We start from the raw sequence: 25,677 nt of genomic DNA, 5'->3' as shown, positions 1-25,677 counted from the left end.
TGACTGTATGTACATGCGTTTAAGGGTGAGTGTCATCTCATCCTGCAGTGGTCTCCTACACAACAGTCAGAAGGATCATAACCTAAAAACCCTTGCTGGTAAAGAGAACCCTGGTTGATGACCTCAGATATAGACGTATAGACCTCACTTGCCCAGAATTAGATGATACAAATCACTCTCTCAGCCAGAGAGACCCCAACTCATCCCAACTCAGCCAGACCTCCAAGGCAAAGCTTTTCAAAACATGAGCCACAAGACTCAGCAGTTGCCTTGTTGGAGGAAGGCAGCTTCTTTATGAGATGATGGGAGCAATCATCAACTGGTTGGTGAAACCATTTCAAGTAGGTCACCAAGTGGTGTCTCTTTCAGAGTCTTAATTCTGTCTTCCTACTTCAAATCACAAAATCATAGAATGCCTTGAATTAAAAGGCACATTAAAGGTCACCTAGCTCCAAGCCCTTTGCAGAGACACCTTCCACTAGAGATGCTGCTAAAGGTCTCATCCAGCCTGTCCTTGAACACTTCAGGGACGGGGCATTGACCTCTTTCAGGGCCTCACCACTCTCACAGTAAAGAATTTCTTCCTAATATTGAATCTAAGCCTACTCTCTTTCAGTTTAAAACCATTCCCATTTTTTAGGAAAAACTACATGCTCTTGTCAAAAAGCCTCTCTCCAGCTTTCCTGTAGGTTCCCTTCAGGTATTGGAAGGCCAGCAATTGATTCACCTTGAAGCTTTCTCTTTCCCAGGCTGAACAATACTGATTCCCTTAGCCTTTCCTCATAGAAGAGATGCTCTAGCCCTCCAATCATGCTGAAACTGGAACTGAACAAGAACCAGTCTGAGCAAATCTCCATGCACTGGGGTAATGAACTGATAATTATGACAGCCTAAAGACATCTGTGTCTGCACTGACTAAACTAAATAACTCTTGCTCATCAAATCAGAAAAGGTGCTCAATCATAGGTGAGTTTTGCTCTTTAATTCACTTTCTGTGAAGCCAATACCAGTCTGGAACCTTTTCTAATATATGCAATTTCTTACATCTATTTTTTTTTCTGCTTGAGGCAATGGAAGAACAAACACGTATTACATAGCGATGGTAAGCCATAAAATGTCCAAGAGCAAGGAGGTAACACTTTCAGAAGAAAGCCATCACAAAACCATCTTTTTTTGGGCGCTTTATTGTATAAAATTAACTTAGCTAACTAGAAGGAGATTATCTTTTTTTTTTTAAAGTGTAATACCTAAAGCTAATTTCCTTCATCACTGATAATAAGGCAACTAGTGAATGCAAAATCTTCTGTAGTGGATGATAGCTATACAGTTTACAATAGTGCATTTGAAAATCACTCTCAACATGATTAAAGCCTTTTACTTCTTTTATATATTGACCTTGGCTATCACTGGGGAGTGATCCTGTAACTTCTACATTGTGCAATATAGTTTAAGCAAAGGGAGTTAGTATCCTCATTTACAGTTACCACAGTTCATACCTTCTACAGTTCAAGCACAGCTAAAGATATGCAGTACACTCCAAGGAGATGTTAAATACACAGAGTGATGAACCCTCAAAAGTGCATTCTGCTTTGGCTTTTCTAACTCAGTGCAGAAGCTGATAACCTTGAATGCACTGAAATAACTTAAAGTTATTGTGCAGGGCCAAAAAATGCTTCAAATGGTTTTATAAAGTATTAAATTTATACAACTGAGTAAAGTTTAAATTGCTTTTATTTTAAAAATGTAGAACATCTTAGGATACATTGCTTTAATTATTTAAAAGTGTTTCAGCTGCTCGAATTTAGTTACTTTAATTTGGAAAGCCTGTTGAAATATGCATAGGTTTAAAATATTTTCAAAATTGACCAAAAATTCCTTCTCTTAATTCCAATTTTCTATTAATTAAAAATATTTTTCATTCCAATTGTTCTAAGTACAATTTTCAGCTAAGAATGCCCATGTGCCTTTGATTTCAAACAGTAAAGAGCCACAATAACAAAGTAAATTTTGTTTTTATTTTGGATCTTTGTTAAAAAAAGAAATAGAAGAAAAGACAGATCACAAGTTCTGGACTAATATTCTCTCCTTTGCCACAAAAATACACAGTACACAGAATATCAATGTGATCTTGCCTACTCATGCTGCTGGGTTTTTTTCTAAGTTTGGTCTCCAAAATCCAGTCTCTGGAAGTCAGTTTCCCTGGGAGAATTTTTGAAGAAAGTTCTTGTTTTTCTTCTGTAGAATTAGCCTTTGCCCCAGAGCCTGAAGGGAGTATTGTGATCACCTTGTGATCACCTGCATTACTCAGAGGTTTTCAAGATCCTACCTCATGCAAAACCCCACACTACTTTCAAATGAACATAGAACCCCTTTGAGGAGCTTATCCACTACTGGCTTAAAGAATATTTATGAAGTCCATTTAAGTGGCCTCTTACTCCTTTGGATAAGATAAAGGGACTTCACATCCACTGAACACAGGTTTTCTAGGTTTTATTCCTGTAATAAGAATAGCAGTGCATTTTTCATTGTGCTATCTCCTGAAAACCTTCCAGCCTCTCAAGATTCTGTTGGCATTTCTCATGCTATATCTAGACAATCACACAAATGTCTTTCATTTTGCCTACACCAAGGAAAGGCAGGTGAAATATTCTATAAGCAATTGGCTGATGTTTCATGATCGCTAGGCCTTGTTCTTGTAGGAGACTTTAATTTGCCTGATGTCTCTGCTGGAAACTCAACACAGTGAAGAGGCAGTCGAGGAGGTTCCTGGAGCATGAGGAAGATAAATTCCTGCCACATCTGGTGAGTGAGCCTACCAGGGACAGTGCTCTGCTAGACCTGCTGTTTATTACCAGAGAAGGGCTGGTGAGAGATGTGGTGGTCAGAGGCTGCCCTGGGCATAGTGACCCCAAAATGATAGAGTTCACAATTCTTGGTGAAGTGAGAAAGGTGGTCAACAAAACCTCTACCTTGGACAGTCCTTAATAACAAAAGAGTCCAGGAGAACTAGACATGCTTTGAGAAAGAAATCTTAAAAGCACAGAAGCAGGCCATCCCCATGTGCCAGAAGATGAGCCAATGTGGGAAGAAGACCGGCCTGGCTGAACAGGGAGTTGTCACTGTAAATCAGAGGGAAAAAAAAAAAAAGTTGATGACCTTTCCAAGAAGGAGCAGGAAACTTAGAGAGAGTAGAAGGGTGTTGTTAGGCCATGTAGAGAGAAAATTAGAAAGTTGAAAACTCAGCTAGAGTTCAATCTGGCAACTGCTGTGAGAGATAATAAAAAGTGCTTTTATAAATAAATTAACAACAAACGGAGAGCTAAGTAAATTCTCTACCCTTGGATGTGGGAAAGGGGGGACCATTGTAACCAAGGACCAGGAAAAGGCTGAGGTAATTGTATTTCTTTGCCTCAGCCTTTAACAGCAAGACTGGTTATCCTCAGGGCAACATGCTGAGCTATTAGACAGGGTCTGGGAGAAGAAAAGAAGCCCTGAAATCCAAGAGGAAGCAGCTAGTGACCCACTGTGCCACTTGGACACTCATGAGTCTATGTGAGTACAAGGGACGTGGCTGTGCTGGCTGACAGCAGCTGAACAGGATCCATTGTGTGTGCCCAGGTGGCCAAGAAAGCCACTGCCCTCCTGACCTGTATCAGCAATGGTGTGGCCAGCAGGAGCAGGCAGGGATTGCTCTCCTGTACTCAGCACTGGTGAGGTCACACCTCAAGGGCTGTGTCTACTTCTGGACCCCTCACAACAAAAAGACAGACATTGAGGGGCTGGAGCATGTCCAGAGAAGGGCAGTGGAGCTGGGGAAGTATCTAAGGAGTCTAAGGAGCCACATGAGGAGTGGCTGAGGGAGCTGGGGTGTTCAGCCAGGACAGGAGCAGGCTTAGGGGGACTTTATCATTTTCCAGTTGTCTGAAAGGAGGTTGTAGCCAGGTGGGGGTCAGCCTCTTCTTCCAGGCAACCAGCAACAGGACAAGCAGAAATGGCCTTAAGCTGTACCAGGGGAGGTTCAGGTGGGAATCAGGATGAGTTTCTTCCCTGGAAGGGTTGTCAAGCATTGAAACAGACTGTCCAGGAAACTGGTGGCGTCACCATCCCTGGAAGCGCTCAAGAAATTACTGGATGTGGCTCTCAGTGCTCTGGTTTAGTTGACATGATGGTGATCAGTCAAAGGTTGGATTCAATGCTCTTGGAGGTCGTTTCCAATCTTAATGATTCTATGAGTCCCATATCAAATTAGGAGCTCAGATAGTGTTACCTCTGAAAATGTTTCTCTCAAAGTTGCATTTTTTTAGGATTCAGCCCATCCTTTAAATATTTATCTTCTTAATGGAAACTTTTTTTTTTCTTCAAGGCAAGACTATCTTCCATTTATTTATTCACGTTAAGATTAAAAATTTATTTTTTTTTTTGATTACAACCTTTATGTCATACAAAAATTTAACTCTGCATAAATAACTATCCTGCATTGTTACTTAATGTGATATGTGATCTACAAATTATATTCTATTAGCAAGAGTGAAAACTTAACCTTGCAGTTGTAAATACCAAGTACTGCTTAAAAAAAATTAAACCAAATAATTTTGAAGTGGATAGTTTAGTAGCCTTCAGTTGATTAGTAACACTCTGTCTATACTAACCAGCCACACTAGGAAGTTTGGTAATGTTCCACATAAAAATCACTACAAAATCACTAGAGTTAAACTGAAAAGAAAATTAACTTACAGTTCTTAAAAATAGTAATAAGTTCTACAGACAAAGGCAAATTTGTAGTCTCCTAGAACAGTAAAACTTCAATAGTTATGTGATATAGCTATCATATATGAAAATTCATGCAATCATTCCTGGTCAAAACCTCCTATAATATAGATTGCTTGTCTATATAATCTTGAAAATCATCTACAGACTTCTTCTGTAAACATGAAGCTATTGGATGATAAAAATCTGACAGCTCTAGGCACTGAAGATTACTCACCCTTGAAGGTCTTACTGCAGTATAAATGACTGAAAAATGAATCCCTCGTTCCTGCAGATCCATGGTCACTCTTCCAATTATTTTGTCTGTAAATAGAAATGGATAACTCAACAAACTTGGTAAGCTGAGAAAGCTAAAATCCTACAGCAGCTGGAGAAGTAATGAGCTAGATGTTTAAGCTTATTCAGTTTATTTGAGCAACTTAAGTGCTCATTCTATCTAGGTACAACTGGGATAAGACACTCTCAGTGTCTTGAAAAATGCACAATTTCAGTGAGATAATTAAAAAAATACAACAGTTCAGGAAAAGGGGTGATTTTGAAATTGAAAAGTAAAACCATGGAAAATATACCCAAAAGTTTGAACTTTGGGCAAGTAAAACCAGGAGAAATCACTTCAGAGATTTCTTTTCTTTCTTTAAGAGTATATGCAGAATGCATATACTGTTAGCCAAATTATCAGTTAATAAATAAATAATAAAATTTAAGCAGTGTCACTCTATGAATTACAAAATACATGTAACTACTACTGAGAACATTCAAAACATGGTGTTTAGTGTGGGGCATGATATGTGTAATACTGGTAGCAATATTTCTTTTGCCTTCTGTGGATTTAAAGCCTGCTTCTGCACCCCCAACAGGACACAGAAAATTTTCCTGTTCATTACATTGGAGGCCAAAGGAGAAATATGGTGGAGTATTTCTGAAAAGGGAAGGAGAAGTCAAATAAGTAAGAGAAGGCCTTTCAAAGAGGTCCAAATATGCCTCTACAAAAGATCCTCTTCTAGTTCTGAAACCACAGGCAGTTACAATAAATGCTTACAACTGATAAATGTTTTCAATATTTGTGCAGAAACATGAACATCTGCTTACGAGGAGCACAACAGTTGTGAATCATGAGCCATTATTAGTGTTGTTATTGGGACTGCTTGAGAAGCAAGCAAGCAGACTCACATTTACTGTTTCAGTGACTTCCCACTTCTCATTCATGTACCAGTCTGGTGGATGGAGATTTGGTAACCTGGACATACAAACTTCTCAGATTTTGAGGTTATACTTTACAGAAATTGTGTTTTATTTGCAGCTGCTGAAATTAAGAGTTTATATTATTATCCTCTTTAACCACTTTTATTTACTGCAATTATGGTATCCTGGCTGAGTGAAATATTTGGCTTTTGTAAGAATTCAATAATTGCTTTTTTCTACAGGGTTTCAGCTGAACTGATTTCCTTATATCAGTCAAGAATCATAGCTATGTGAATTTTCCTTCTCAAAATTATTGCTAAGAGAATCTACTATGAGAAATGTACTTAGAAAAACAACTGCCTAAAAACTACTGCCATAATTACACTGGTTGTGGAGATCCAAAGCATTATGTAACTTTGATTTTGTAATCTGGATTTATAGATTTTGGAAATTCTCTTCAGCCTTAGCATAAATTTGCAGAACAAAAAAAAAAAAAAAAAAAAAAAAAAAAAAAGTAGAGATTGACTTTGGGTTTTCTTTCAATAAAGCAACCAATAGCTTTCTGAAATAACACGTTATTTCCATTTCCCTTCAGAAAGGAGACACATGTAACTATAGTTACCAGTAACATCTATACCTCCTGCCTTCAGGAAGATTCTAGAGGTAACTCCTTAATCCAAAGAAGCTTCTGTGAACATCCTTATAACAATGGAGTTGACACAGATCTCTTGTTTGGCTGTGATCAAAACTCTACCTTTCTTATGAAGCCTTTTCAAATTTTCCAAAGAAAAGAGCTCAGTCTGTCCACCATGTTTTAGAGCACCCAAATTAGGCACCTACTTGGGAACAACAGTGCAGATTCTGTACTTGGCTAAGCAATCCACACACCTTCTTCCCGATTAAAATCTAGTTGATACTAACCAAAAAGTTGGCATAGCCTTTTCTGCCAGCCTCCCACAGATCACCACTTTGCTTTCCCAAAACAAAGTGGCCTGGGACAGCAGTTGCTTGAGTGTACAGTGTGGCCTGGCAGGCAGGAGGGCCAGCCCTGTCCTGGGGTGCATCAGGCACAGCATCACAGCCAGGCAAGGGAGGGGATTGTCCTGCTCTGCTCTGAGCTGGGGCAGCCTCACCTCCAGTGCTGGGGGCTGGTTTGGGTGCGACAATGCAAGAAATATATAAAGCTATTAGAGTGTCCAAAGGAGGGCAACGAGGATGGTGAAGGGTCTGAAAGGGGAAAGGAGCCTTATGAGGAGCAGCGGAGGTCACTTGGTCTGTTCAGCCTGGAGAAGAGGAGACTGAGGGGAGACCTCCCTGCAGTTACAACTTCCTCATGAGGAGAAGACACTGCAGATCTCACCACTCATGACCAGTGACAGGACTCAAGGAAATGGCATGAAACTGCGTCAGTGGAGGTTTAGGTTGGATATCAGGAAAAGGTTTTCTACCCAGAGCTCTGCAATAGAACACCCCAGGGAAGTGGCAGAGGACCCAACCTGACAGAGCTCAAGAAGAATTTGGAGAACACTGTCAGGCATGTGATGTGATTCCTGGGGTGTCCTGTGCAGGGCTACGATGGACTCAGTGATCCCAGTCGGTCCCTTCCAACTCAGCATATTCTATGATACTGTGATTCTAGGGCTTGGGAAGCTTATTCTTGAATCCATGCAGCTGATGAAAGAAATGTCCCATAAAAAAGTGGGCCGCTATTTAGCCAAGACTAATATTAAGCCATGGCTCAATAACTCCCTATCTGGGGACAAGAAAATCAAACAAAATAACTCCTCTGCAATTCAGAGATGAAAACCCAACTGCTTGTTTTAGTATAAAACCCACTCATTTTGGACTAGTAGAAAAACAAACAGAAAAGGATACACAACTAATTTCAGTACTAAGGTATTTTCCCCTGATTTTCAAATTTGCTGCTGATTTTACAGCCCCACTAAGAACACTGTTTAATTATCAGCCCACTACACTGTAAGCCTCCAAAACTACCACTTCAGTGATCTGCAGGCTTTATAACTTGATTTCTAATTTAGAGTAGTAAGTGAGATCTCTGCAATGAAATGCCTCTCAGTGCCATTTTCATTTATGGCACCTCTTTTTCAACCAGATGCTAGGCAAGAAACATTTTTATAGTATTATATTGAGAGATTCAACTTTTACAAGTAGTGTTTAATACACTGCAAAATCAATAAAAGATTGATATCAAAGGCAAAGAAGGCCATCGGTACAGTTTTATAAAGATTAGAAAAACATTTCCTATTCATACAGACACCCTTTGCTGAGACCAAGGCCTTGGAATTGATTGCCAAATGAGCCTGGCACCTCCAGCTGCCAGTGTGCAAGGTGAAATCAAAGGAGGCAGCTCAAGTTGCACAGACATGCAAGGTTTGGGCTCAGGGAATGAGCAAAGGTCCATGCCTAAAGCAGACCTGAATTTATCAAGCTTACATTTCATGTCACAGACACTTAGTGTCTGACTAAAACTAAGACAACCAGAGCTTATAAATACTGTAGAAGGGGAATGGGACAAAATCTTTAAATGATAGTAGAAAAGCAAAGCCTGGGAACTAGAGAATGCTAGCTGCTCAGGTGAAGCCACAAATGATGAAATGTTAGTTATGTCTAGGTAGTATTACTTACCATTTTCAGCAATTGCTTCCAAGGTGGAAATGTCTTTTATATCACTAGAGGAAAAGAGGGAGAAAAATAGTTAAAAATCTTTCCTAGGCAAAAATTATGTGAATCAGAAATGTATGAAGATACTAACTGATAAAAGGATTACTGTCTGTCCCTCTGTTATTCTTTCATCTCCTCCTAATGACCCTTTTCTTCTGAAAAGCCATTAAAAATTTAAGGATTATTAAACCCCTCAAATTTCCTATGCAGCAGAGAAGCCATACTACTGATAGTATTTTGGTCTGCCTCTGAGAAGCTTTTTTTTCATTTGGTGTTGGCTCCTTGTTTAACATTTGCACAGGAGCTCTTTAAAATTGTTATCATGTCTCTTGTTGTGTAGTGACTTGACAGCTAGAATTGCATTTGTTTAGGACATGCTGATATCTACACTTTACACCAACATGTACAAATGCCCAAGTAACAAGCTGGGAAGAAGAGTAAACAGAAGAAGCTCAGCAACTATGCCTTATATCTTCTAAATATACATTCACCTGAAAGAACAGTCTCTCCCCTTCTCTGTTAGATCACAGCCCACATAGAGCTGGAAACATGAAGAATTACAGCCCTCCTCTTCCTTCCATGGTGATGGAAAATCAAGCTGTTTATTAGCTTCAGGTTTGTCTGTGTTTATTTGCTTGCTTATTTATCCTGCCAGTATTTTTGACCCCTGGAATGCCTTCTAGCAATTAATTCTGCAGGTTGAGCATGTGTCGAGTAAAATAATTGAGCCTTTCTGCTAAAAAGTGTGTTGCCATTTAGTTTTATTAGCTGTCCCTTTGTTCTGATATAATGAGGCAGACAAAATAGGAATGCCTGACTGCCTTTCTCAACATAATTCATCTATTACACCTGGTAAGCTCATCTGGGGATTTTGAGAAACACTGAATTTATCCTTGTAAGAGAAACAATTTTGATAGCCCTACAAGCTTCCACTCTGTTTTTTTGAATCTCCTGAATACAACAGACATTTTCGAAAGCTCTAAAAGTCATGCACACTTGTGGGTCAGTTCTGTTCATGATAAACCCCTACCTGGCAAGTGGCTGTAGCTGAACCACCAGTAAGTTTGGGCTAGATGCATTCACTTCCAGCTGAGAGACATTGAGATTAGTTACATTTGTTAACTTCCAATCTCCTGATTCTTGAAGAACATTCAGGAGATACCTGGTAGCCTTGCAGTCAACAGCTGGCAAAACTAAAGATGACGGAGAAGACTGAAGAATTTCCTGTAAAAAAATTTATGAGACGTTTATTTACTTGCTTAATATTCAGTTGCTTAATAATTAACACAACCTTTCTTAGAATGTATCCTTAATTTAACATTCAAGGTGAGGGACCTCCACAGTAAAGAGCATGTGAATTCTTACCAGCTTGCTTGATGGTGGCTTGCAGGCTGCTCCTGAACTTTCTTGCAGCAAGCTTAAAGGACTCAGCAACACCAAAATTTTACTGTCTTTTCCACATGTACAGTGGAAGAGGAGAGCTAGATGATGTAGAAGTTCTCAAGCTAAGAGTGTAGTTGTTATGAACACTATCAAAAGCAAAGCTTAGATGACTCTAAATAAATGCTCTTGGATGTGAGAGAGCTCAGTGTCAGCCCAGTTCCAGCAGCTCCATTAAGTTAAGTCATACTTTGTATAGAAAACACCCTGCATTTGTGTACATCCTGGTGCTACAGCACATGGTACAGAATAAAGTCTGATTTGTAATTATTAATTTTAAAAGCTGCAGATTTCAGGATCTGCAGAGCCTCCAGACGCACACAAACAAAATTTGTGTCATACTTTCCACCTTTTTACTCAAAGTACAAATCATAAAACTCAGGCTGAATTGGTTCAGATGAAGCATCAGGATATCATTTACTTTATTTACAAATCTGATAACCGAGTTCCTGATACAGATACTTGAATTAAATTAATTGAAAAACATTCTCATACTTTAAATTTGGAACATGCATAGTCAAAAAACATCTTTCCAAGCTTTTTTCTTGGTAATAAAATTACCCTGAAATACCTGGGGAAACAAAATGCAAGATGGAGATTTGAAAATTATCAAAATTAATATAGCCTATATTTAATGTTGTGGTGGATTGACCCTGGCCTGATGCCAGGTACCAACCAAAGTTGCTCTATCATTTCCCTCTTCAACTATACAAAAGAGAGAAAATAAAAGGCTTATAGGCCATGGAGAGTTCACTAACCAATTACACAAGAAAAACAATCTTGACTTGGGAAAATTAATTTAAATTATTAACAATCAAATCAAAGTATGATAATAGAAATAAAACAAAAAGCACCTTCTACCCACCCCTCTCTTCTTCCAGGCACAACATTACCCATGATTTTCTACCTCCTGCCCTGCAGTGGAGAAGGGGACAGACAATGGGGTCTGTGGTCAGTTCATCACACATTGTCTCTACCCTCTTCCTACTTAGTGGGAGGACTCCTCATACTCCTGCATGGGGTCCCTCCCATGGGACTCAATCCTCCATGGACTTCTCCAAGGGGAGTCCTTCCCACAGGCTGCAGTTCTTCATGAACTGCTCCAGTGTGAGTCCCGCCCATGCAGTGCAGCCCTTCAGGAGCAGACTGCTCCAGCCTGGGCTTCTCTCTCCACAGCTCCTGCCAGGAGCCTTCCCACAGGGTCACAGCTTCCTTCAGGCACCCACCTCTCCTGGCACTGGGTGCTCCCCGGGTTGCAGACAGATCTCTGCTCCCCCGTGCACCTCCAAGGGCTGCAGAGGCAGAGCTGTCCCACCATGGGCTGCACCACGGGCTGCAGGCAAATGAATCTCTGCCTGCCCCGCTGCCTGGAGCACCTCCTCCCACTCCTCCTGTGCTGCCCTTGGTGCTGCTTTCTCATAAGTTCTCACTCCTCTCTTCTCGAAACACAACTGCTTCTGTGCAGTAACTTCTTCACCTTTTAAAATATGCTACCACTGTCTCTGATGGGCTCGGTCCTGGCCAGTGGCAGGTCTGTCCTGGAGCACTGACACTTTTGGACATGGGGGAAGCTTCTGTCAGCTTCTCAAAAAAGCCACCCCTATAGCCCACCCACTACCAAAGTATTGTCACAGAAACTCAATACAAATATGAATACTAGAAGGTATTTTTTTGCTGAGTCCCAGTTTACAGCTTGTTAACTTTTCTTTTGTATTTTCTACATTTAAGTCCAGATTAAGTCTGTCACTTGATCCAACACTGAGATCTTCAAGCTGTTACAGACTCTCTATCTCCCTCTGATGCAAGTGTTGTGGGGTATTCCTAACACTTTTCACCCACTATTTTTTCCTTTTTGTCTGTTCTTTGACTGCTCTTCTGACCTTTTCTCTAATTCTTTCTAATTGCTCACATCTTCCTTCCTAGGCAAAGGCTATAGATACTTTCATATTTCTATAGATGCTCAAAAGGTAGGATTATGTGGCATTGTCTGATTTATCAGACTAAGAGAAAAGTAACTGCAGAAATTAAAATAGAGCAGAAAGATCTTGTGTACAGGTCTTTGAGTAATGTGTTTAGCACCTCCTGGAGTAAAAGATGAAACTTTCATTTTAATTTGTTTACAGATTTGAATTTAGACCTCAAATTCTGAGCAATTCAATGACTTCTGTTTTATTTTCAATATTTTAATCCCTTGTCCCATAGTAGCATCCAGAATGGCAACAGCCATTTCACCCAAGGGTATATATTAAGCAGATTACTCATTAATGTAGAATAAGATATAAAATGTATCATTACTGAGTAATATCTTGATTGTGCCTCTGCTCCTAACCAGTGCTGCACTGCCATCTGTCTCAGCTTCCAGACACTGGTATTCAGCTGCTTTTCATCTGAAGGGTAGACACAGCTGGATATCAACTCAACAGCCTCAGGCAGGCAATCAGATCCCATGCCTCTGTCCTTCCTGCCATTTGGCAATTGTGCACTTTTCTTTACGATACCCATATGTTGCTTTACACATTTTAGGATTTCAGCTACCATGCTTGTTCAAAACATGAAAACTCCAAAAAGGCATTGATAATGAAGAGGATATTGAGGAAGGCACCTAAGTGCATTCTGCTAAAGAAAGTCACACAGTAGCTAGGAACAGGAGAGGAACAAGGAAAGAGAGGAAATGGAAAAGAAGGGGAAGGTTTAATTTTAACTTTCCAATTATTATCTATTCCACAAACACTTACACTGTAGCTATGCCCTTCAAATGTATGCATAAACCTGTAAGTTATAATTTTAGAGAAAATTGATCTGATGTACTTTACGTGATAAAGTGTGTTGCAGCTAAAGGAAGTATTGTTGAAAAAACCTTCATGCTGTACAGTATAGTGGGGGAAAATGACACAGTTTTTTTTTTTTTTTTCTGAGCATTACAGACAGATCCAAGGGACTGTCAAAAAGAAAACCTGAATTCCAAGAATGGGAGGAAGCATTCCAAAGAATAAAACACAGACTATAACAACAACAAAGGACTGCACTGTGGAAAAGACTGATGTGGCCTTCACAAAAAAGTTTTGCCTAACAGTTCTGCTGAAGAACTCCAAAGGAGTCTATAGGAATGTACTCTAGGAAGCTCTAGGTGGAACAGTCTACTTAGACCCACACAAGGCATTTGGCAGAGTCTTGAAGCAAGGACTACTAAAGAAACTAAGCTGCTTTGGAGAGAGAAACAGTCTTCACATGAAGGTAGCTAAAGAATAGATAAAGATTTAGCAAGCAAAGGGATTAAAAAGTATCTCTTTCTGCACTAGAGTCTGTTCTGTTCTGTATGTTCTTAAACTATCTGATAAAAAGATAAATATTGAGCTAATGAAACTTGCCCATTATGCTGATATTTTCAGGTTAGTAAAGGCAGTGTCTGATGAACTACAGAAGCAGCTCCTGGCACAGCCTATTGGTCAACTGAGTAACTGATAAGATTCAATGTAAATTGATTTTAGCACAGGACAGGGTGACAGAAAAACAAGCCTAATTTTACATACACAATAATAGGTATTACACTCAGAACAGAGTGTTACTCTTCAGTAATGAAACCTTGAGAGTTACAGCAGCTCTTTGAAAATGGTAATTCAGAGGCTGATAGTGATCAAGATTGAAAAAAATCAAATATTAATAGTATTTTAGAAAAGGCTAGAGAACAAAACATCATTGTGTCACTGAATAAATCTATGATGAACTTTTATCTGGATTATTATGAAGTCCTGTTCGTGTTCCCTTGTCAAAAAATAATATAATAAAACTAAAAGGAAGGAAATAAAGACAGTCAAAATGTGACTAAATAGTAATGCTCAGTCTATGACCACTGAGTGAGGACAGGATGGAGTTATCAGACTACAAGTGGCAATAACTTACAGTCATAATTATGTAGATTCACAGCTGGCCACTAGTTGGAGTGTGTTAATATACAATGCAGTTCTAAGGAGCTGAGCATTGTCTAGGGAAAACCAAAGCTAATATTAAAGAAAAATAGTCTGTAGGGTAGGAGACTTCTTGAGAAAGAAGTTCCCTAAATGCTAATTTCTGTATTTTATTATTTAATTTAGAAGTTGTTTGAAAGTTCAAGATAAATGATCTATCTATAAGATTCCCTTTGTATTAACTGGAGTAAGATTTCTTTACTGCATGCAAACCCATTGATACCAAAATCTCAGAACAGCTGCTAATGCAGCTGAACAAATCAATTATCTGCAAATGTTTCTGGGGTTTACAACTTTATAACTCTTTTTCAAATAACACTTTCTTCTTGTAGAACACATGCTGTTACATGCTCTTATACATTCTAAATGAAATCTCCAGCTTAGGTTTATGAATAAGTTTGCATTTCTGAGGTTCATAAAGGAGGATTCCTGAGAGCAATGGAACATTTTTTATAGCTTCACTGATCATTTGTATAATATAGAATGTGTAGGTAAAAAAACTTCTGATTATGCAACATCAAGTATTCTAATTTCCCAAGTGAGAAAATTCAGACCCAGCCTTCACTTTTTCCTGTGTTGTGTGAGTATTATTCCAATCTTTCATAGCATGATTAAGAATTTATTTCCTACCCAAAGTATCTCAAGTGGAGTTCAAGTATACAATAGCAACCCAGCAAATTTTTGTAGACTGTTATGCCCAATATGGGTGACTAGAACGTTCATTTTCTGGCTCTGAAAACTTCTGGCCCTATGCAATACATATTGACAAAACTCCCTCTATGGGCACCTAGGTGAAAAGGAAGTTTGTAGTTTATACCTCTCATTTTCTTTCACATATGTGAAAGTAATGAGAGGTATAAGCTCATTAACCCCACCTCCATCAAACTACATTAAAAAAGCATTAAGATTGCCAAATCCAACAGAACAACTGTAGGAAGTGCTGGAGTTAAGGTGAGCAATTTGTAAAAATAAACTTTCCGGTTTTAAAGAAGCCATAATACGGAAAAAAATCTCAGCTCCAAGACAGAGAGGGAACAAAGGCAAGGTCAGAAAGAAACCAGTTGCTGACATTTATTCAGATTGTTAAATACTTGGGTATAAGTGTTTGACCTGCCAGATACAGACAAAGATTTACTTAAACATGACACTTTGTTTAGCTGAGGACCTCCTCCTCAGCCCTCACTGGGTCGTCAGTCCCCTTGTATACCACCTGATTTCTAAACCCATCTGTCTCTGGCCTTATCTCTAGACTTTAAAACCTTTAATCTCTATCTACAGTGCCTAAGGAGTCCTAATTACAAGGCAAAGAAGAATGTTTTAAGTACTTTGATATGCCTCTTAAACATCGAGGTCATACTTAAATAAGACTACCACATAAGGAAGTTGCAATGTAATACATTGCAATGTCAAACAGCTGAAATTAAACCAGTTTTGTAGTCAGGCAGCAACAAAAATTTGTTCTGGACACAGCCTTGCAGAGATGTAACCCTGAGAAGGTAAGACATAGCAAAGAAGAGCCAGTGCATCTGCCTGCAGACACAGCCACTGATCCTTACAGTACAGATGATTACAACTCTCATTCATTCCTCAGAAAACCCATGTAGATACTCTGAATAATTGTTTCTCTTCCAGCTTCAGCATTAAAATGCTGTTATATGACAAAGAGATTAATAGCTCCAGTTCTACTTATACAAGGAAGATGTGAGGTTCTTAGATGCAGAGACAGGTATTATGTGAATATTTATGTGTTTAATTACATATAGTGCTTGCTGTGCGGTGCTTGGAAATTTACATTTCCTTGTGTGCTCTGATATAATTTACATTACTAATAGCTCTGTTCATCCTGCACTGCCTCCAGGAATGTCTTTATGACTTCCACAAGTGAACATTTTGTCTAATTACATTTCAATAAACTGTCATGTAAGTACAAGCATAGATGCTCTGCACAAAATCTATAAACCTTCTCAGTGAGGACAAAACTTGAAGCTGTTGACTGACTCAGGAGGAGTCCATCTTAAATTCTGTGCCTACAGTTTATTTCAAGTTAATCAAATAGCATTATTTTTTTCATAAAGATTAAGGCAATATAGCATCTAGTGATATATTAACTTAATACAAATATAAAACAGTTAACTCCCAGAATGAGTTTCAATTTCTGTAAAAATAAAATAGGTATTAAATTATGAAAATAAGGAAAAATTATTGGTTTCTATGAGTTATTTTCTTCCTATGGTTTCAAAACAGAATTTTGGGGTGTTGGTCTGGAAGTTTATATTGTTTCTTACAATAGAAAATTGCAGCATATTTAAGAAGAATTTTGTCAGTTATGATGAATTGTGAAAATTCAGTCTTTAAAAATATAATAGCTACAAAGCATGCATCTACAAACTCAGTTTATTTCCTTTAACACATCTGCTTAAACTGGAATAATCTCACTAATTTAAACAGGAAAACTTCTGCAACTCAGTGCCCTTTCCCCATTTATTGTCTCTATGCATCTTTCTTATGTCTTTCTTTTTCTTTTAAAATACTGCATATAAAGAAATAAATGAGAAAAATGCTTGCCTGAACATTTTGAAATGGATTCCTGTTGCCATAGGATTCACTGAAGTATGTGAAATCATCTATGCTAAGCTGAAAAACAAAGAGAGTAGGTTGGTGAGAAGGAGCCATGGCATCTCATTTAGGTACAGACTTGTGCTCAGTATTGGTGAGAAAAAAAATTGGTTTACATACCCTATCTTGCAGGAACAAGACGAGGTTTCTGGAGTTCTGGGTAAAGAGAGGTTGCAAGAGTGCTGTCAGCTCCTGTGCTGAGACAACTTGTCCTTCGTGCACCACAATGTCTGGATTCCACTGTGATCTACAAAGGAATAATTCCTTTTTCTGTAGAATTTTCTGCCAATGATGACACCTTTCTTTAAATATGCAGCAGCAGGTAATGAAATCATCATCTTTCATTTAAGATCAACTTTGAAGTTCAATTTACTTTCATTCTACTCAAGAGAAAAAGAACTTCCCATTTATGCCTGTATCAAATTGACTGTATTACAGCAAGAATGAACAGGGGAAATGCCTCACTCTATTTTCTTCTTTGTGTACAACAGCCAAATTGCATCTTTCCAAAAAAAGTTACCTACTAAGTGCAATGAAGAAGAATATGTTGAAAACGTTCAGAGAGAATTCCCAGATGGCATCCCAGCTCCCAAAGCACTCTGCAGTGCTGACAGATGGAACTCAGGAGGAGTAGAACCCAGACTAGATCACAAGTTGTCTTAAACTAGTATTTTTTTACAAAACTTTTGTTAGTAGAAGTGTCTTACAGTGCCATTGTACACAGGTTCTCTCCTAAGGTTTTCACGATGAAGGAACCATCCTACAGAAGTTGCTCAGAAAAGCCACCTTTCCAGCAGTAGGAGCTCTTCTGAATGGAATGACTCAAAGCACCCAGCTTACAATTCTTTTTCCAACCTGTCACTATGAGGACTGGGCAGAGAAAAAAACCCATTTATTTAGTTCTGCTGCTACAGGAAGCAGGCAAAACAAGAGGTGGCATTATTCTTTCAACACCTCGTTGGGATTTTAACAGTATGCAACATGGGTCTGTAGGGATGAAACTTTTTATGAACATTTTTATCCTAGGTGTTCTGACTAATGAAAATTGTCTTTGGAAAAACAAATTGAACTTGATGTATAATCTTCCGTCTTTGCCCAGGTACACATTAATTGCTAAAACCTGAGAAAAAAGGTATTCCAGACACTCTAACTGGTTCTAATTACAAAGAGTTGAATATAGGCAATTGTTGTGTGCTCTAACATAATTTATTATTAATTGCAATTTGATCAAGTTGTGATACAAGTTAAATTTTCTAACCCAAAGCAATTTGCAAATGACCATTGCATAGCAAGCTTTTATGAATGAGAACAACCTTTGCAGTCCTTTAAGATGGAGGCAGAACACGGTTAATGAACACATAGGTGGGGTTCAAAGTTTTTTAGATAAAGAAAATCTAAATTGCACTCCAAGTCCTCCTTGCAATTCCAATGAAGATTGCTGAAAGTGAATTGAAAGTTTCAAATTGCACCCATGGCAGAGATAAAACCACAGTTTCTAGTCCTGCAGCACTAGATGATCCTCATCTCACTTCAGACTACAGGGTTTGGGAAAGCTTTAGGGCAAATTCTGTCCCAGAGATTCTGAATGACTCTTCAGGAATTGACTTTCATATTGACTTTGTGTCATGCACAGCCACATCAAAATACTAATGATATTAAAGAAAAAGCAGATAGAACAAATTAATAGATGATAAAAAAAAGTCTTATGTGAAAGAAAATGACACTGAATAACTTGGTATATTTCTTTTTTAAAAAACTTAAATAATTCCATTCCATACATAATCTCAGAGAAAAAAAAAAGAAGCTTTTGAGAGCTTTGGGGACAGGCAATTAAGAATCTAAAGGTAACAGAAAGCACATCAAACAAAACCAAATTATTTGCAGCAGCACAATGGTAAAGGCTTTTGCTGTGAACTCAAAACCTCAGAAGTTTAATGATCCTCTTTTAAAGCATACTTGCTTCTAAGAAATTCCCTGTTCCTTGAAGCAGTGCTTACCACAGTTCTTGTTAGCTATCTAACCTTGAAAACACCTTTTGTGATACTTTTTAACTTTCAAGCAGTCAACTTTAGTAACTTCATCATCATTAAAGAAAATTACAACAGTTGATTAATAATTCTATTAAAATTTAGCATTTGCCTAATACTTATCTTCACAATATTATGCATTCATTTATTTTGCTTCCTTTTTGCTAAGCACTATGCATGGCAGTAGGGAAGGCTACACCCTTCACTGAGGGAGCTGTTGCTGTCTGCTTGGTGAAAGAACATTCTCAGCGTGGTTCAGACAATAAAACCACAGCAACATTTAGGCTGGAAAAGACCTCTAAAATCATCAAGTCCAACCATCAATCCAGCACTGCCATGTCGGCCACTAAACTATGTGCCTATGTGCAATATCCACGTGTTTTTAGAACATTTCCAGCTGACTCCTCCACTTCCTTGTTCCAATGCCTGACCACACTTGCAGTGAGGGAATTTTTCCTAATATCCAACCCAAACTTCCCCTGGTGCAACTTGAGGCTGTTTCCTCTTATCGAATCACCTGCTAGTTGGAGAACCCCCCCCGCCCCCACCTGGCTGCATCCTCCTTTTGGGGAGTTGTAGAGAGCAATAAGGTCTCTCCTCCGCCCCTTTTCTCCAGGCTGAACCCCCCCAGCTCCCTCAGCCACTCCTCACCAGACTCGAGCTCCAGCCCCACCAGCCTCCTTGCCTGGTCAGCATGTTTTACCGGGTGCTTTAGTGGAGTGCAGGTGCAACAGAGATCTGTGGGTGCCAGGGGCTCATGGATGCACCGAGGATGTGCTTTCCTGGGTGCAGCCAAGCGGCTCATCGCACGGAGCTCCTCTCCTCAGGGACAGCAGCGCGGTGCGGAGCCGGCAGCGGCCAGCACTGACCGCTGCTATGGGCGGCCCCACACAGCTGTGTCCGGGCGCACAGCCGTGTCCAGGGGCACACAGCCGTGTCCAGGGGCGCACAGCCATGTCCAGGGGCACACAGCCGTGTCCAGGGGCACACAGCCGTGTCCAGGGGCGCACAGCCGTGTCCGAGGGCACAGCTGTGTCCAGGGGCGCATAGGTGTGTCCAGGGGCACAGCCATGTCCGTGTCCGGGGGCACAGCCATGTCTGGGGGCACATCCGCCTGCACTCACCCGCACGCTGAGCGTCCGACTCCTGCCGCAGCATCTCTGCTCATGCATGTGTGCAGAAGGACACAGGTTAAACAGATCCTAAGGAAGCTTTAAGTTTGAGGAAAATTAAAACTCAACTATCTCTCTTCCAACAGTCCAAAAATGCCCTAAAGAAAGAGGAAAGCTAGCTTAGCTTGATACTTTTCTTCCTTATGCCTCACTGCTCTGATACGACAACATTATGCCCTTTCCTGAACAGTATTCTTCCTCGAATTTGAGTAATTAGGTTGACAGAAACAAAGAATTCAATATTTCCTGTATCTGGAGCCACCAGGAGGGCTGATGGGAAGACAAGACTTCTAGCAGTCTAACTCATGATCTTATATATTTGCTTTGTAGCTGGCTTCAGACCTCTTTCCTACAAGTTATTCTTGTCAGTTCTTATTCTTGTCTATTCTTATTAAGTCTTCCCTAATAGTGACCTTGTGATTTCCATCTAAGAAATCATGTTTTCCCATACTCAGGAGAAGTAAAATAGCATTCATGCTGGCACACAGTGTCTTCATAGGCATCCAATAAAATTATAGCTAAAAAAATTAATTTCCTTTCTATGTTACACCTTTTTTTCAGTAGATTTATCAGTAAAGTCCCTGTAGTTTAGGAAACAGTGCAAATGTACTAATTGGCATTAACACCTTCTCAAAGTCACTTATAACCTGGGTTTGCCAGAAAAGGATTATTTTCCCTATATAAGCATAGCATAAAAAAAGGAAGTAATATATTTTAAAAGACTGTAGGCAAAAATCATTCCTAAAACAAACACATGAGGGGGAAATCACAAAAGCTAATTTTAATTAATTTATTTGCTCAAACATCTCTTTATGTGTGGAGAGAAATAAATTCTTCAGAATATTAGTTCAAAATGGCTAAATCAAATTTGTTCTGTGTATCATATGCAAGAAGAGCCTCTCAGCTTTCCCTGCTTCAAAAACCCAACCAAGGAAAATTAGTTTAAAGACTGATGTAAAATAAAGGTCAAATTTTCCACACCAAAGTTATTTGAAGAACATCCAGTGATATATTCTTTTGTGAAAAACTGGACAGTGTGACATACTGAGTTATTCCCTAGTTGAATTGAGAAAGAATGCTGTTTTTTTAAAAAAACACTTTTCTCCAAGTAGGGATCTGCATTTTACTTTCTAGAGGAAAGAGGTATTTGATTTCCTAATCTCTGTGACAACTGATATCACACTTCCCATTGTGCACTGCATGTGTTTGTCAGCTGTAGGTTTCACTCTATCTGGCATTTAACATTATCTTTAATAGCATGAATATAGCATAGTAAAAATGCATAAAAGACTTTAAAGTGTTACATTCTCTAATACACCTGTCCTGAGATATGGCTTGGCAAACACTGGCTAGTTCTAAATTAGAACAAAATGTAGTATCCTTCAATTATTCAATTTCAAATCCTAACAGATAACCTGGGAAAGGGTGAAGGGATAGATCAGTGAATCACAACTTCTGTTGATTAATGAATCACTAAACGTTTATACTGGTGGGACATGTTCCTACAGAGTGAACAGATATCCATAGATATCCATAATTACTGCAATTCTGTAGTTAACTTTCCTAAGACTATTAATAATAATTTCCAAATTAGGCCTGTGGATGACACGCTGCAAACCTTGCATCACTGTGAAGTACCAAATGTAAAGCACAGAGTTAGGGGTTAGCAAGAGGAAGTTGTTGTAAGTGCTACTTTGTTTTATAAAATAACGAAAAACTTTTCACTTGCTTCACAGACCTTCCCCAGAACTAATTTTGGCCCCACAAGAACTTCTCCTTTCAAAATGCAAATGTCATGGTTGGAGGAACACTTCTTCCAGAAAAGGTTCTATTCTTGGAGACATGAAACTGTTTACTCAGTCTAGTATCCTGATTTTCTTGCTCTGGATTTGTATAAACCAGAAAAATCTGCAGTAGAAAAAGCTGCTAATTGCATCTTGATGGAAAGTTTGCTTTTATGACCACATGGAATTAAGTGATAAGATCTTGTTTATATATAAAGCAAGTATGTTTTTTATATAAACCAGGAAGTAGGACAAAGGCAGCACTGGTCTTTTCTTAGATGCTTAGAATCAATTTTAACATAAGAACAGTGCTTTCCAACATTTACTTTGCTTTTAAATGCTTTAAATGCTTTGCAGCGGTATTACACAAGGCTAATACACTCATATGAGTGCCTGTCTCACATAGTGGTGAATCACTAAGTATTTTGAATATAAAATTGCCTTGATGTTGAAACTTTTTTTTTTTTCTTTTAGGGAGAGAAAATAAAGGAAAAGCTATAAAATCAAACTTTTTCAAAACATGGAGATTTCCATATGCAGAGTTTCAGGTTTTGAAAATCCATAAAAGATGAGTAAACATATAGCAAAGCTGGTTAATAAGTGGCCTATTTTTCTGACAACTTTACATATTGAATATCCCCCTGAAACTACTGCATTGCCCAACCTGCCATATTTCTGGAAATCCCAAGTAATGGTACAACATCCTTAAAGTGATAATGAATAAAATTCCTGGTTGGAAAGAAAGAGGTCTGTACCTGATACTTTCAAAGCTTCAAAGTCCTATTTCATAAGTATATGCAAACCCCTGAATTTCTCTGGATCTGTCAGGACTGCAGTTGTTGCTAACAACTGATGCACATACATACAGCAATCTACTTAAGAACCTGTATTTAAAATAACATTAAAGTGAAAAGTCAGGGTTCAGAAGTTAGGAAATCCAAGGCTTAAAAAAACCTGCCTTTTTTGGTCAGCTCCTTTTTGTGTCACCGCCTTATGTTGTGGCTTTAACTCACAACATCTCTAACAGTGGAATTCAAAGATGCTTTAGGGTTAATAAAGCACTTCTACTTCAGTTTAGTTTACAGAGTTTATTTACTTCTTTCTGCTGAGCTTAGAACACTGAAGTTATAAATAAAAATGGGTAAAAGAATATGTTGGCTTGTTTGATGGCCATGGCGCAAATAATTTTATTGCCCAGGGCTGATTTACCATATTCGATGGCACAATATATTCTGTGCAGGCGCGCCCAGAGCAGGAGCATAAATAAGCAGGGATCCACTCTGATTCGATTTCTTACCTCTGAGTCGACCAAAGCAGCATCGGCACATGGTGCAGGGCCAGGGCGGCTGGGAGCAGCAGGGCGAGGGCGCGGAGCGGCAGGGCCGGAGCCATGGCCGGGCGGAGGGACCGCGCGGGCGGGAGCGCCGCGCTGCGCCGCGCCTGACGCTGCTCCCGGCAGCACGGCAATTGTCACTGCATCGACTTCCTTCCCCGGGGCTTGGGAGCGACTCTTGTTTTTAATGCTTGCACGTTTGTGATTTAAACAGCTCGTAAAGCACTCTGCTGTGGAAACATTGTCAGTTTCCTCTAACCTTCAAGTGCAAGGGACAGCCATGAAGTCCAAACTCCTGTCCTATGCGGGCTGATAACAGTTATATAACTTCAAAATGGAGTTTACAGGAAACTTTTCTGTACTGCACAAACTATATTCTGCAGAACTTCTATCTTCGTCCCCTGCTATATATTATTATGTCCCTCAGCTTATTTTTTTCACATGTTTGAGATCTGGCGTCACACATTTGGGTGTTGACAGGTTTGAAATCTGCAACAAACTTGCAGATTTCAGCAAGAAGGAAGAGAGAGAGAAAATGGCACGTTCAGAGCCACTGAAACACAATTGTTAAGCTATCTTTTGCATGGAGCAATGCTGTCCCAGAAATCAAAAATATGTCACGTCAAGGGCAAATTATAATCACTTCAGAACGTGACACAACTTCAGTATTTCACAAGTCTCATGCAAGAACAAAATAGTCTTAGAGAATTCTTTCATGCCCGGAAGCAAATTGCTCTGGCACGCTTTTTTGTGCCTGCCAAACACTGAGCAGTTTCTACACCTTGTGACTACATAAGGCAGCAGCAGCCTCAGCACATGTTTGGCTCTGGGCACAAATGCCTCATCAGAACAGGAAGTTAGAGATCGTACACAAAAGAAGTTTTGAGCCATGTTAAAACAAGTTGTGTTAAGGGAAAAATAAGGAAGCACAATGAAAACTGTACAAGACGACACAGAGGTCAGAAGACATGTCTAAATCTGAGCACAGCCAGATTAGTTAAATCCATTTGCCTTGAATCACAGTATGTAGTTATAGTGCGGTTGCCTAATATAAGGCAATTTGTTCATCAAATCACCCTGAAATCTGATTTCTCAGAAAAAGAGTAATTTTAAGGGTAGCAATAAAACATTTTCATGTTCCTTTTCTTCTCCACGTTACCTTTACATAACAAAGAATTTAACTCTTTACTTTTTCCTCTTCTCGGAGATGTATTAGAAATCCTATCTGTTCCCTTTAACATGCCAGTGTTTGTCTGTTTGAGTGTGTACAGGTAAGACAGCAAACCTCAAAGACAGAAGTAGAAACAGAAGCACCTAGACAGAATAAAGGAATTGCAGAACTTCCAAAAAAACCTAATTTTGCAGAAGGACAATATTTGACACACTAACCAATTCGGAGACTGTTACAAAAGTGTCACCCTAGGCCCTACATCAGATGCACAAATATTTTGCAAGTCTGATCACATTCAGAAGAGACAGCTGGGTTCACAAATCCATGGTTTATTGAATGTAGCTTCTTTGGGATTGCTGGTGACAAAAGCAGCTGCTGCAAAATATATTGCATTAACAATATAACTACAATCACAAGTTTAATTTCCTGCATCAATACTCAGCATAACTGATGACCTAAGACTTACCAAAAGGCATCCTTTTTGTGGAGAACAAGAAAGTCAAGCCTGTCAGTATGTCCCTTAAAATTTTGTGTCAAATTCTCATCCTCCATTAAGATACAAAATTGAGATACATTTTATACCTTATTAACCACTATTGTGCAAAGCGCTGTCGGTGGGACTGTGGTCAAACCTTCCACTCTGTGCAGTTGCAATGTATGGAATATTTCCTGTAGGAGATGTTTGGTTTGTACAAAACATTTCTGGGCAACAAGTGGAACACAACCACATGGTCTCTACCCTCACTTCCCGTTCCTCCCCATGGCTGTAGCAGCACAAAGCACAGACTCCTCCTGGAGTACATCACATCCGGAGCTTTGCCTTCTCTTCACTGCTGTGAGCTTCCAACACACACAAGTGAGATGCACAGTTGGTGGGAATACCCTGTATTCTGCCTTACAGAAACAGTCTTAAAACTTTTTGAAACATAACCAGATTGTTTTCTCTCAGATTACCGTATCACTTATGAACAAACTTTTAACTGAAAACAAACTGACTTTTCCTTTTTAATATTTTGCCACAAACCACAGTTTGGGAACAACTGAAGTTATAAAAGCTTTGGAAAAAAAAAAAAAAGTAATAAGAAGAGCCTATTGAGTGGGATTTCAATTTGCTTCACTAAGTAAATTTAGCTCCAAAATATATCTGCATATATTTTCTCCTTTTTTCTTCACTCCTAAAAATGGTGGTTTTTTGGACACTGATTTGAAGGATGACATTAGTTAGAAGATGCTTATTTTGCATGCTTTGGAAAAGCATGTTCCAAATATTAGTCAAGCATTCAACTCACTATACTTCCAGAGCAATTTTTTAACTATTTACACAAAAGTGTCCACAATGTGACTAAAGGGCACTGCTAGGAAAGAACTCATGGTGGTGGTGAATGGAGTTCACATCGATCTGGCACACAGTCACCAGTGATGCTCCCCAGGGCTCAGTACTGGGGCCAGTACTGATTCATGTCTTTACCAATGATCTGGATGAGAGATCTGTTGTTTAAGGGTGAAGAAAGAGATTGAGGTGCTGGACCATGTCCAGA

At 39.2% G+C, this 25,677-nt stretch overlaps 1 protein-coding gene across 1 annotated transcript in view; it reads right to left on the bottom strand.

The window, feature by feature from the left end:
- LOC110483495 (V-type proton ATPase subunit S1) overlaps nt 1-23,070 on the bottom strand; it is a 52,834-nt gene extending 29,764 nt beyond the window's left edge. Inside the window, exons 1-6 of the mRNA XM_021553452.3 lie at nt 22,933-23,070; nt 16,773-16,899; nt 16,602-16,670; nt 9,662-9,855; nt 8,596-8,639; nt 4,985-5,070 (exon numbers count right to left, since the gene is read on the bottom strand). Of these exons, the coding sequence (XP_021409127.3) occupies nt 4,985-5,070; nt 8,596-8,639; nt 9,662-9,855; nt 16,602-16,670; nt 16,773-16,899; nt 22,933-23,027 (615 nt within the window). The 5' untranslated portion in view covers nt 23,028-23,070. The remainder of the gene's footprint in view (nt 1-4,984; nt 5,071-8,595; nt 8,640-9,661; nt 9,856-16,601; nt 16,671-16,772; nt 16,900-22,932) is intronic.
- Between the last annotated feature and the right edge of the window lie 2,607 nt (nt 23,071-25,677).

The sequence above is a fragment of the Lonchura striata genome, chromosome 1A, assembly GCF_050655825.1.
Source record: "Lonchura striata isolate lonStrDom1 chromosome 1A, ASM5065582v1, whole genome shotgun sequence".
Taxonomy (NCBI): Eukaryota; Metazoa; Chordata; class Aves; order Passeriformes; family Estrildidae; genus Lonchura; species Lonchura striata.
Note: the sequence above shows the minus strand (reverse complement) of the source record. Positions and strands in the feature narration are given on the sequence as shown.